The 13169-nt window shown below is 43.9% G+C and overlaps 1 protein-coding gene across 4 annotated transcripts in view; it reads left to right on the forward strand.

The window, feature by feature from the left end:
• The first annotated feature begins 1221 nt into the window (after positions 1-1221).
• Positions 1222-13169, forward strand: part of LOC121441873 (trafficking protein particle complex subunit 8) — an 88611-nt gene continuing 76663 nt past the window's right edge. For all 4 annotated transcript variants that reach the window (XM_041643205.1, XM_041643207.1, XM_041643208.1 and 1 more), the window contains exon 1: positions 1222-1667. In XM_041643205.1, coding sequence (XP_041499139.1) covers positions 1511-1667 — 157 coding nt within the window. In that variant the 5' untranslated portion in view covers positions 1222-1510. The remainder of the gene's footprint in view (positions 1668-13169) is intronic.

Genomic DNA, 13169 nt, shown 5'->3' on the forward strand with positions numbered 1-13169 from the left:
CAAAAGCACCCCCCCCAATGTGTTAAGGTGCCCAGTGTAATTCATCTCTTTTAAGGATTTCTACAGTTCAAATAATACTTTGCCAAGAGATGACCAGGGTAGGAAGGAAATACCCCCACTTCCCTTGAGACAGGGTCTTATTGCACACAGCCTTGACTAGCTTGTAACTTGTTACATAGACCAGGGTGATTTTATATTCAAAGAGATCTACATGCCTCTGCTAATAGCCACCGCTAGGCCCAGTCTCTGGTCTGGTAAACTCTGTCTTGTTTTCCCTCTGTCTTGTGACAAGCTTCTGGTAATTACCTTTTAGCTATTTTCTTTTAGGCTTGGGTCATATAATTATGGGGGCTGACAAGTCTGAAGTATGCAAGGATGGCCAGCCACACAGTATATAAGTACTGGTTTCTCCACTGCCATAAAGTAAATACTCTAAAAAGGAAAAGGAGAGGCGGAGCCGGACGTAGTCGTGAAAGCCGGTAACCCCAGTACTACGGAGACTGAAGCAGGAGTTCCAAGACATCCAAACAGCCGGAAAGCGATGTATGAGAAACAAGTGCAAGGCACCCTAGCCTGCGTCTTAAAAAAAAGAAAGAAAAAAAAAAAAGACTGACGATATTTAAAGGCATCCCTCCCCAGAGATCCAGTAAAACGTTCCCCTTACATTCCATGCTAACTAAAGCGCCCTCAACAGCACATTTTTCTGCTCGGTGATTGAGCGCGTCTGTGGCAGTCCGCTTCTAAAAGCGTGGCGCTGCTCCGAGGATACACAGTCGTCCCAGGCGCCGCAGCGTGAACCCCTAGGCACCTGCCCTAGGCCCTTCTCGGGCAAGCGGTCGCCGCCCACCTCGGGGAAGGCGGGGCGACCAGTCAGAAAGTAGCGCGAAGTTATCACATCAGTAGCTTACTGCAGCCAGATGAGATCTTTGGGGACACCAAGAAGGCCAGGCCTACGCGATCAGCCATCACCTTGACAGACGTGTCAGGCACCTGCCGGAGAACTGGCCAAAAGCCGCTCGCCAGGCCACGCCCACCCGCCTCACAACCCCGCCCCTGGCCGGTAGGGAAACCCACTCGTCACAGTATTTCCGGTTCCAATCTTCCAACCGGCTTCCGTAGCTCCCGTTTGCCAGTCCTCCGCCCCGGCCCCGCCCCTACCGCGTCTTTGACACCGTCACGTGAGGGACGCGCGCGCGGGGCTTGCCGGGAGTGGTGCTGCCGGCGGGTCAGGGTTCGGCCCAACATGGCGGTTCCTATCGGACAGTGACCAAGGCTTTGCCGTCGGGAGGACCGAGCGGCGGTGGTCGGCGTCCCCACCTGCTGGGTGGGATGCAAAGCTCCGGGGAGCGCTGAGAGGAGGCAGCGACGAGCCCGGGCCCCAAAAGCCGGAGCAGCGGCGGCTCCGCGCAGTCGGCTGCAGGCTTCGGAGTGGGGCCGCACCCGGCCGGGCAGGCAGCTGCGGCACGCTCGGCTCCGAGGCGGGGCGGAGGCCGGGCGCCCGGCTGTGGCCATGGCCCAGTGCGTGCAGTCGGTGCAGGAGCTCATCCCCGACTCCTTCGTTCCCTGTGTCGCCGCGCTGTGCAGCGACGAAGCCGAGCGGCTCACCCGCCTCAACCACCTCAGTTTCGCCGAGCTGCTCAAGCCCTTCTCTCGCCTCACTTCCGAAGGTACGTGCTGTTCTTCCTCGTCCATTGGGCTGAAGCCGGGCCGTGGCCGAGAGAAGGAAGTGGGGAGCAAGTGCAGGACGGAGGGGCGGCCGCCCGGGGCTGCGGCTGGCGAGGGGCGGAGAGCGGCTGTCAAGACCGCGCGCTCGCGGCCGCCCGGCTACGGACGCTTTTTTCCTCGGGACGAGCCAGGTCTTTAAGTCGTAGAGATAAACTTGAGCCCGACACAAGGGAGTCGAGACTGTTGTTAGCAGTCACCCTACAGGATTTGGAACCTACTGGACAGTTAAGATAGCAAGATGCAACCTCCAGAACGGAGTTTTTAAGAGTGAAGATCTGTCACGTCCCCTCGTCGAGTGTTAAAGTTCTCTTGTTCATGACATTGGTCTAGCCTTGGAGTTCATCCTGGCGGAACTTCAGTTTGACTGTTTATTTTTCCCTTTTCCACCATTCCAACACGTTCTTAGCTATATAGCAGTTTGCCCAGTGTCAGGAGAGCAAGCACAAAGTATGGCATGAGTAATAAAGGATGGGGCTGCGGTGGGCAGAGTGCCGGCCTAGCATGCCGGTGGGAAGCTCTGTCACCTGGGTCCTCGGTACCACCTAGCTGGCGCTCTCCTGGGATCAGCACTCGAAGGCAGAGGCAGGAAGAGAAGTCTAAGTCTTTCCTGGGCTGTGCAGCGTGTTTGAGGCCAGCAGGGATACCTAAAGAGAAAAAAAGTAAAAATAAAAAAGTTTTAAAAAAGACAAAGGATAAATTGTAGTAACAATGTAGATGTTTCAAGTTATCTAAATTTATGGGGTTAGAACAGTTCACGCATTTTTGTCCTTTTCATATTGATGGTTAATCATGAAAAATACATTCATATTTAATAATACTTTTCTTTCTCCATCATTGTTTTTCATTTTGGTTAATTTTTAAAATGGGTTTTACTCTAAGCCAAGTTGGTCTGGAACTCACTCTATGTATGTAATTTGTAGGTCTCAAACTCCAGGCAGTCACCCATCTCAACCTCTTGAGTGTTAAGATTACGGGCTTTAGCCACCATAAATGGCTCTTTCTCTAGCTTTTGCTTTTTTTAATTAATGATTAAAGCTCATACTTAGAATTTTACTCAAAGGGCCTAGAGAGATGGCTTAGTGGTTAAGAGCACATATAGCTCTCACAGAGGACCAAAGTTTGATTCCCAGTGGTGGTTCAGAACTTCCTGTATCTCTAGCTCTGTGGGGGAATCCAACACACACACACACACACACACACACACACACACACACACACACACACAGAGAGAGAGAGAGAGAGAGAGAGAGAGAAAGAGAGAGCTTGATTCTTTTAAAAGTTAAATATTTTTTAAGTATACCCCCAAGTGTAGTTTAACCGATATATATATATATATATATATATATATATATATATATATATATATGTATTTTTTTTCTGAGACAGGGTTTCTCTGTGTAGCCCTCACTGTCCTGGAACTTTCTCTGTAAATCAGGCTGGCCTCAAATTCACAGAAATCCGCCTGCCTCTGTCTTTTGAGTACTGGAATTAAAGGTGTATGTCACCACCACCTGGCTTAACCGATCTTTCAAACAGAACATAGCAAAAAAGCAGGTACAGTTCCTTGGAAATTTAACAGTTGTTTACCATGAAGGGATCACTTATAAATTTTTGTTTATCAAATAACTGATGTTATTTAGTTACGATGTTTATCCAAAAAAAAAAAAATAGTGCTATACTGTTGGTTAGTGTATCTACATGCCTCAGGCAGTCTTTAGGAGACTTGATGGTAAACATGCTAAAATACATAAAGAAAAATGTAGCAAATGATGTTTTCTTTTGGTGCTGAAGATTGAACTTGTTTGTACCTCTTGCACTAACCTTTTTTCTCTCCCACATAGGTATATTCCCAGCCTTGGTGGAATTAGTTCTAGTAGTATAACTTAATTGACCCATGTATTTCCAAAGTTTTGGCAGATTTATTTCAATAAGTATCCAATATAAAAGATGTAAATGGGAGGTTTTGCATTCTTTTTTTGTTGCAGTTTTTTAAATTCTGTGTTCTTTATGTGAAAACATCCACTTTTGTGAGTAGGTGCATTTTTCAGGATTCCGTAGGCCTTCTATGATGGCGTTGCCTTCATTGGACAGTGCAGTGATAGAGGTGAACTTCTATCCTCTTGTGTTCTGTTCTCTTGCTGCGTGTGCAGTGAGGCGGTTGATAGAGAGGTGGTAGAAAGACAAAAGCAATCACTGCTTAGTCTGGAGTTGGGGAAGGAATGAGGTAGAATGGTATCTTAGTTCCTCTTGTTCCTGTGATAAAATACTCTGACAGGAGCACCTGTAAAGAGGGAAGGGTTTACTTTGTCTCTCAGCTGAAGATACTGTCCATCATGGCAGAGAATTGAAGAAAGCAGGAGCCTGAAGCATCTGGTCACACTGCATCCGCAGTCAGGAGCCAGGAGTGATTGCAGACTAGAGCTAGCTCTCGGTTCCCATTTTATACAGTCCAGGATCCCTTTTAAGGAGATAGTTTCCTCTACAGTCAAGATGGATAACCCTCCAGTGGCATGCCCAGTCTTCCAAGTGATTGTAGAGCCTATCAGGTTTGCAGTTAAGACTACCATCAAGCCGGGCGATGGTGGCGCACGCCTTTAATCCCAGCACTCGGGAGGCAGAGGCAGGCGGATCTCTGTCAGTTCGAGACCAGCCTGGTCTACAGAGCTAGTTCCAGGACAGGCTCCAAAGCCACAGAGAAACCCTGTCTCGAAAAACCAAAAAAAAAAAAAGACTACCATCAAATGATTAGGTCAGAAGGTATAAATTGTAGTCAGTGGTTAGGGAAGAGTTGTGGGAAAGCTGTCTTCTGGGATACAAAATGCGGAGGAGATGGAGGAGAAGCTGGAGTTTTAGGAAGGGACCTCTAGATTTCATTTCTTGTGGTACTTATGAGGCAGTATTGAGTTCTTGAGCTAGGCCTATTTGACAGATCATTGAGTTTGTAGTCTATAAGTCTATGAGTTGGTATGAATTTTTAAAAAGTTTAAGTTGGCATGGTACTTGTCTATAATCCTAGTGCTTTGGAGGCTGAGGTAGGAGAATTGCTTGCTTGGTGTCAGCTTCAATTACATAAGGAAACACTCAGAAAAGAAGAAAAAGTTCAAAGATGATTAAAATACAGACTGTAGTGGCGGCATAAAAAATTGGTAGAACATCAAATTGGGAGGGGACTGGCGGTACATATGGGAGGGGTTATGGAGAGGTGGAGGGTGTGAATAAAATATATTCATAAAAATATATACATGCATGAAATTCTCAAAGAGTTAATGGAAAATAGAATATTCAAAAATTTGCCCTGACTTCTGAGATCAACCTTGGCTTAGAATAGTCAAGTATTTTCAGGAGACTTATCTTTAAGTTTCAGTAGAAAAACACATAGTTTAAAGATACACTGAAAAAATGGTTGCTAGAAGAAATTTTGAGTACTCTTTTTGTGAAGGACCTTAAAAGTAGCTATTAGGCCTCATGTACATATAAGTTAGATGATAGAGAGCCATTTAGGGTTCCTCACCATGTTTTAAGAATTAAATGCAATGCCTGTGCCAATTAAGCACAGTTGAAAGGCTTTGTGTATATTCTTTTTTTTTAATTGATATTTATTGAGCTCTACATTTTTTTTCTGCTCCCTTCCCTGCCTCTCCCCTCTCCCCTTCAATCCTCCCCCAAGGTCCCCATGCTCCCAATTTACTCAGGAGATCTTGTCTTTTTCTACTTTCTACTTCCCATGTAGATTAGATCTATGTAAGTCTCTCTTAGTGTCCTCATTGTTGTCTAAGTTCTCTGGGATTGTGGTTTGTAGGCTGGTTTTCTTTGCTTTATGTTTAAAAACCACCTATGAGTGAGTACATGTGATAATTGTCTTTCTGTGTCTGGGTTGCCTCACTCAAAATAATGTTTTCTAGCTACATCCATTTTCCTGCAAAATTCAAGATGTCATTATTTTTTCTGCTGTGTAATACTCCATTGTGTAAATATACCACATTTTCCTTAGCCATTTTTTTAATCTTTTTTTATTAATTTTTTTTATTGAGAAAAGGAAAAAAAAAAGTATCCGCCTCCTCCCAACCTCCCATTTCCCTCCCCCTCCTCCCACCCTTCTCCCTCTCCCCCCAAACTCCTCTCCCCCTCCCTCTCCAGTCCAAAGAGCAGTCAGGGTTCCCTGCCTGTGGAAAGTCCTAGGTCCGCCCCCCTCCGTCCATGTCTAGGAAGGTGAACATCCAAACTGGCTAGGCTCCCACAAAGCCAGTACATGAAGTAGGATCAAAACCCCGTGCCATTGTCCCTGGCTTCTCATCAGTCCTCATTGTTCGCCATGTTCAGAGAGTCCGGTTTTATCCCATGCTTTTTCAGTCACAGTCCAGCTGGCCTTGGTGAGCTCCCATTAGATCAGCCCCATTGTCTCAGTGGGTGGGTGCACCCCTCGTGGTCCTGACTTCCTTGCTCATCTTCTCCCTCCTTCTGCTCCTCATTGGGACCTTGGAAGCTCAGTCCAGTGCTCCAGTGTGGGTCTCTGTCTCTATCTCCATCCATCACCAGATGAAGGTTCTATGGTGATATGCAAGATATTCATAAGTATTGCTATAGGATAGGGTCATTTCAGGTTCCCTATCCTCAGCTGCCCAAGGGACTATCTGGGGACATCACCCTGGGCTCCTGGGAGCCACTTTATGGTCAAGTCTCTTGCCAACCCTAAGGTGGATCCCTTAACTAAGAATTGTGTTTCCGTGCTCCCCTGTCCAACCTTCCTTTATCCCAATCCTCCTGTTTCCCCAAGTTCCCCCCCTCCTTCCCTTCTCACTTCTCTCTCCCCATCTCCCCTTACCCTCATCCCACCCCACCCCCAAGATCCCAATTTTTTCCCCGGCTATTTTGTCTACTTCCCATAGCCAAGAGGATAACTATATGTTTTACCTTGGGTTCACCTTCTTATTTAGCTTCTTTAGGTTCACCAATTGTAGTCTCTGTTACCCTTATTTATGGCTAGAAACCAATTATGAGTGAGTACATCCCATGTTCATCTTTTTGGGTCTGGGATACCTCACTCAGGATAGTGTTTTCTATTTCCATCCATTTGCATGCAAAATTCGAGAAGTCATTGTTTTTTACCGCAGCGTAGTACTCTAATGTGTATATATTCCATACTTAGTTCATCCATTCTTCCATTGAAGGGCATCTAGGTTGTTTCCAGGTTCTGGCTATTACAAATAATACTGCTATGAACACAGATGAACAAATGCTTTTGTCATATGATCGGGCATCTCTTGGGTATATTCCCAAGAGTGGTATTGCTGGGTCCAGGGGTAGGTAGATCCCGAATTTTCTGAGAAACCGAAACACTGATTTCCACAGTGGTTGCACAAGATTGCATTCCCACCAGCAATGGATGAGGGTACCCCTTCCTCCACAGCCTTTCCAGCAAAGGCTATCATTGGTGTTTTTGACTTTAGCCATTCTGACAGGTGTAAGATGATATCTCAAAGTTGTTTTGATTTGCATTTCCCTGATTGCTAAGGAGGTTGAGCATGACCTTAAGTGTCTTTAGGCCATTTGAACTTCTTCTGCTGAGAATTCTCTGTTCAGTTCAGTGCCCCATTTTTTAATTGGGGTAATTAGCATTTTAAAGTCTAGTTTCTTGAGTTCTCTATATATTTTGGAGATCAGACCTTTGTCTGTTGCGGGGTTGGTGAAGATCTTCTCCCTGTCAGTAGGTTGCCTTTTTGTCTTAGTGACAGTGTCCTTTGCTTTACAGAAGCTTCTCAGTTTTAGTAGGTCCCATTTATTCAATGTTGCCCTTAATGTCTATGCTGCTGGGGTTATACCTAGGAAGCGATTGCCTGTGCCCATATGTTGTAGGGTACTTCCCACTTTCTCTTCTATCAGGTTCAGTGTGTTCGGGCTGATATTGAGGTCTTTAATCCATTTGGACTTGAGTTTTGTGCATGGTGATAGATATGGGTCTATTTTCATTCTTCTACAGGTTGACATCCAGTTGTGCCAGCACCATTTGTTGAAGATGCTTTCTTTCTTCCATTGTATACTTTTAGCTCCTTTATCGAAAATGAGGTGTTCATAGGTTTGTGGGTTAAAATCCGGGTCTTCTATACGATTCCGTCGGTCGACTTCTCTGTTTTTATGCCAGTACCACACTGTTTTCATTACTGTAGCTCTGTAATAGAGTTTGAAGTCAGGGATGGTAATGCCTCCAGAAGATCCTTTATTGTATAGGATTGTTTTGGCTATCCTGGGTTTTTTTATTTTTCCTTATAAAGTTGATTATTGTCCTCTCAAGATCTGTGAAGAATTTTGATGGGATCTTGATGGGGATTGCATTGAATCTATAAACTGACTTTGGTAGAATTGCCATTTTTACTATGTTGATCCTCCCAATCCAAGGGCACGGGAGGTCCATCCATTTTCTGGTATCCTCTTCAATTTCTTTCTTCAATGCCTTATAGTTCTTGTCAAATAGATCTTTCACTTCCTTGGTTAGATTTACCCCAAGATATTTTATGCTGTTTGTGGCTATCGTGAAAGGTGAAACTTCTCTGATTTCCCTCTCTGCTTCCATATCCTTTGTGTATAAGAGGGCGACTGATTTTTTGGAGTTGATCTTGTATCCTGCCACATTACTAAAGGTGTTTATCAGCTGTAAAAGTTCTTTGGTGGAGTTTTGGGGGTCGCTTATGTACACTATCATATCATCTGCAAATAACGAAAGTTTAACTTCTTCCTTTCCAATTCGAATACCCTTGATCCCATTATGTTGTCTTATTGCTAGAACTTCAAGCACTATATTGAAGAGGTATGGCGAGAGTGGACAGCCTTGTCGTGTTCCTGAGTTTAGCGGGATGGCTTTGAGTTTCTCTCCATTTAATTTGATGTTAGCTGTCGGCTTGCTGTATATAGCTTTTATTATATTTAGGTATGACCCTTGTATCCCTAATCGCTCCAATACTTTTATCATAAAGGGATGTTGAATTTTGTCAAATGCTTTTTCAGCATCTAATGAAATGATCATATGGTTTTTTTCTTTCAGTTTATTTATATGATGGATTACATTGATAGATTTACGTATGTTGAACCAGCCCTGCATCTCTGGGATGAAGCCTGCTTGATTATAATGGATAATTTTTCGGATGTGTTCTTGGATTCGGTTTGCCAGTATTTTGTTGAGGATTTTTGCGTCGATGTTCATGAGTGAGATTGGCCTGTAATTCTCTTTCCTGGTTGAGTCTTTGTGTGGTTTTGGTATCAGAGTAACTGTAGCTTCATAAAAGGAATTTGGTAATGACCCTTCTGTTTCTATATTGTGGAATACATTAAGGAGTATAGGTATTAGGTCTTCTTGGAAGTTCTGGTAGAATTCCGCATTGAAACCATCTGGTCCTGGGCTTTTTTTGGTAGGGAGGTTTTTGATAACAGCTTCTAATTCTTCGCGACTAACAGGTCTGTTTAGATTGTTCACCTGGTCCTGGTTTAATTTTGGTAAATGGTATTTATCTAAAAAAGTGTCCATATCTTTTACATTTTCCAGTTTTGTGGCATACAGGCTTTTGTAGTAAGATCTAATAATTCTCTGAATTTCCTCTTTGTCTGTGGTTATGTCCCCCTTTTCATTTCTGATCTTATTAATTTGCGTATTCTCTCTTTGCCGTTTGATTAGTTTTGATAGGGGTTTATCAATCTTGTTGATTTTTTTTTCCAGGAACCAGCTTTTTGTTTCATTGATTCTTTGGATTGTTTTCTGTGTTTCTATTTTGTTGATTTCAGCCCTCAGTTTGATTATTTCCAGTCTTCTACTCCTCCTAGGTGAGTCTGCTTCTTTTTTTCCTAGAGCTTTCAGGTGGGCTGTTAAGTCTCCAATGTGTGCTTTCTCTGTTTTCTTTAAGTGGGCACTTAGTGCTATGAACTTTCCTCTTAGGACTGCTTTCATAGTGTCCCATAAGTTCGAGTATGTTGTTTCTTTATTTTCATTGAATTCAAGGAAGACTTTAATTTCTTTCTTTATTTCTTCCTTAATCCAGGTATGGTTCAGTAGTTGACTGTTCAGTTTCCATGAGTTTGTAGGCTTTCTGGGGGTAGCATTGTTGTTGAATTCTAACTTTAATCCATGGTGATCCCGTAAGACACAGGTGGTTACTAATATTTTTTTGTAACTGTGTAAGTTAGCTTTGTTACCGAGTATGTGGTCAATTTTCGAGAAGGTTCCATGAGCTGCAGAGAAGAAGGTATATTCTTTCCTCTTTGGGTGGAATAATCTATAGATGTCTGTTAAGTCCATTTGCTTCATTACCTCCATTAATTCTCTAATTTCTCTGTTAGGTTTCTGTCTGATTGACCTGTCCATTGGTGAGAGAGGAGTGTTGAAGTCTCCTACTATTAGTGTGTGCGGTTTGATGGCTGCCTTGAGTTTTAGTAATGTTTCTTTTACGTACATGGGTGCTTTTATATTAGGGGCATAGATATTCAGGATTGAGACTTCATCCTGATGAATTGTTCCTGTTATGAGTATAAAATGTCCCTATCAGTCTCTTCTGATCGATTTAAGTTTGAAGTCAACTTTGTTAGAAATTAGTATGGCCACACCTGCTTGTTTCTTAGGTCCATTTGCTTGATAAGCCTTTTCCCAGCCCTTTACTCTGAGTAGGTGCCTGTCTTTGTGGTTGAGGTGTGTTTCTTGTAAACAGCAGAACGTTGGATCCTGTTTTCGTATCCAATCTCTTAGCCTGTGCCTTTTTATAGGTGAATTGAGCCCATTAATATTAAGTAATATTAATGACCAGTGGTTGTTAACTCCAGTCACTTTTTTAGTGGTAGGGTTTGTGTGTTTCCCTTCTTTGAGTTGCGCTGGTGAAGGGTCTCTAGATGTCTGAGTTACTGTGGTCATTGTTGGACTCCTTGGTTAGTGATTTTCCTTCTATTATTTTCTGTAAGGCTGGATTTGTGGCTACATATTGTTTAAATTTGTTTTTATCCTGGAAAATTTTGTTTTCTCCATTTATAGTGAACGAAAGCTTGGCTGGGTATAGTAGTCTGGGCTTGCATCCATGGTCTCTTAGTTTTTGCAGTACATCTATCCAGGACCTTCTGGCTTTCATGGTTTCCATGGAGAAGTCAGGTGTAAGTCTGATAGGTTTACCTTTAAAAGTAACTTGGCCTTTTTCCTTTGCAGCTCTTAATATTATTTCCTTATTCTGTATGCTTTGTGTTTTGATTATTATATGGCGAGGGGATGTTTTTTTTTTTATCCAGCCTATTCGGTGTTCTGTAAGCTTCTTGAACCTTCATAGGTACATCTTTCTTCAGGTTGGGAAAGTTTTCTTCTATAATTTTATTAAGTATATTTTCTGGACCCGTTGAGCTGCACTTCTTCTCTTTCTTCTACTCCAATTATTCTTAGGTTTGGTCTTTTTATTGTGTCCCATATTTCCTGAATGTTTTGTGATGAGAGTTTGTTGGACTTGCTGTTTTCTTTTATCAGTGTGTTTATTTTCTCTATGTTATCTTCAGAATCTGAGATTCTTTCTTCTATCTCTTGTATTCTGCTGGTTATGCTTGTTTCTGTAGTCTCTATTCGTTTACCTAAATTTTCCATGTCCAGCCGGCCCTCTGTTTGTGTTTTCTTCTTTGCCTCCATTTCAGTTTTCAAGTCTTGAACTGTTTCCATTATCTGCTTGACTGTTTTTCCTTGGTTTCCTAGGGTATCATTCACTGATTTACTCAATTCCTCGAACTTTCGGTTATACTTCTCATCCATTTCTATAAGGGCATTTTTTACATGCTGTTTTAGGGTGTCAATCACTTTCATGAAGTTAATTTTTTCTACTTCTTCTTGATTAAGGTGTTCATGTCCTCCTGTTGTGAGGTTGCTGGCTTCTGGTGGTTTCATGTTGTTTTTCAGATTGTTGGGTGAATTCTTTTTTTTTCTTTTTTTATGTATTTATTTATTATGTATACAATAGTCTATCTGTATGAATGCCTGAAGGCCAGAAGAGGGCACCAGACCTCATTACAGATGGTTGTGAGCCACCATGTGGTTGCTGGGAATTGAACTCAGGACCTTTGGAAGAGCAGGGAATGCTCTTAACCTCTGAGCCATCTCTCCAGCCCCCTGTTGGGTGAATTCTTGCATTGGCGTCTGCCCATCTCTTCCTCCCAATACTCCCCTATCGATCTTCTTTTACCGGATCAGGTCTTCTTGCACACTGATGTACCTTCCCAGTGATGTCACTCCCCAGTGATGGTTCTCCTGGTATCCAGATCGGATCTCCGTGCTGGTTGGTTAGCTCGCAAACAAAGGGCCCACCCTGCTTGCTGCAGGCTGGCTATGGAGACAAAGGAACTACCGCCCTCCCTTTTGCCCTCCCGGTTCGCATTCGGTCCCAGTGCCCTAGCAGGCTGAGCTGGTAGGTGCTATGCCGCCAAAGAGGGGAGGCAGGGAGTGAGGGAGAAAGACAGGGGGTATGGGTTCTGGATGTAAGCTGGGTGGGATAGGAAGAGAGAGGAGGTATGGGGCAATATAGCCCCTGCAGGATGAACAGGAAGTGGAGGGGGGATGAGGAACGTCTGAGTTCCCTGATCCCCGCTGCAGCCACACTCACTCACCGCAATGATGTCTCTCCCGGTGCCCAGATCGAAACTCCGTGCTGCTTGGGTAGCTCGCACACAAAGGGCCCACCCTGCTTGCTGCAGGCAGGCTATGGAGACAAAGGAACTACTGCCCTTCCTTTTTTGCCCTCCCGATTCGGGTTCGGTCCCAGTGCCCTAGCAGGCTGAGCTGGGAGGTGCTATGCCGCCAAAGAGGGGAGGGAGGGAGTGAGGGAGATAGACAGGGGGTAGGGGGTTCTGGATGTAAGCTGGGTGGGATAGGAAGATAGAGGATGTACCGGGCAGTATAGCCCCTGCAGGATGAACAGGAAGTGGAGGGGGGGATGAGGAACGTCTTCCTTAGCCATTCTTTAGTCGAGGGGCATTTAGGTTGTTTCCAGGTTCTGGCTATGACAAACAAAGCTGCTATGAACATAGTTGAGCACATGTCCTGTGGCACGATTGAGCATCCTTTGGATATATACCCAAAAGTGGTATTACTGGGTCTTGAGGAAGGTTGTTTCCTAATTTTCTGAGAAATTGCCATATTGACGTCCAAAGGGGTTGTACCAGCTTGCATTCCCACCAGCAATGCAGAACTGTTCCCTTTTCCCCACAACCTCTCCAGCATAAGTTGTCATTAGCGTTTTTGATCTTGGCCATTCTTACAGGTGTAAGATGGAATCTCAGAGTTGTTTTGATTTGCATTTCTCCAATGACTAAGGATGTTGAACATTTCAAGTGTCTTTCAGCCATTTTAGATTCCTCTGTTGAGAGTTCTCTGTTTAGGTCTGTGTTGGGATTAATGAGTCCTGGCCTTCAGCTGTTTTTCCCTCCTAGAACCTTCTAATATAAGT

This window comes from Microtus oregoni, unplaced genomic scaffold, assembly GCF_018167655.1.
Source record: "Microtus oregoni isolate MIOR12 unplaced genomic scaffold, Mior012 000082F_ref0000272, whole genome shotgun sequence".
NCBI classification, from domain to species: domain Eukaryota; kingdom Metazoa; phylum Chordata; class Mammalia; order Rodentia; family Cricetidae; genus Microtus; species Microtus oregoni.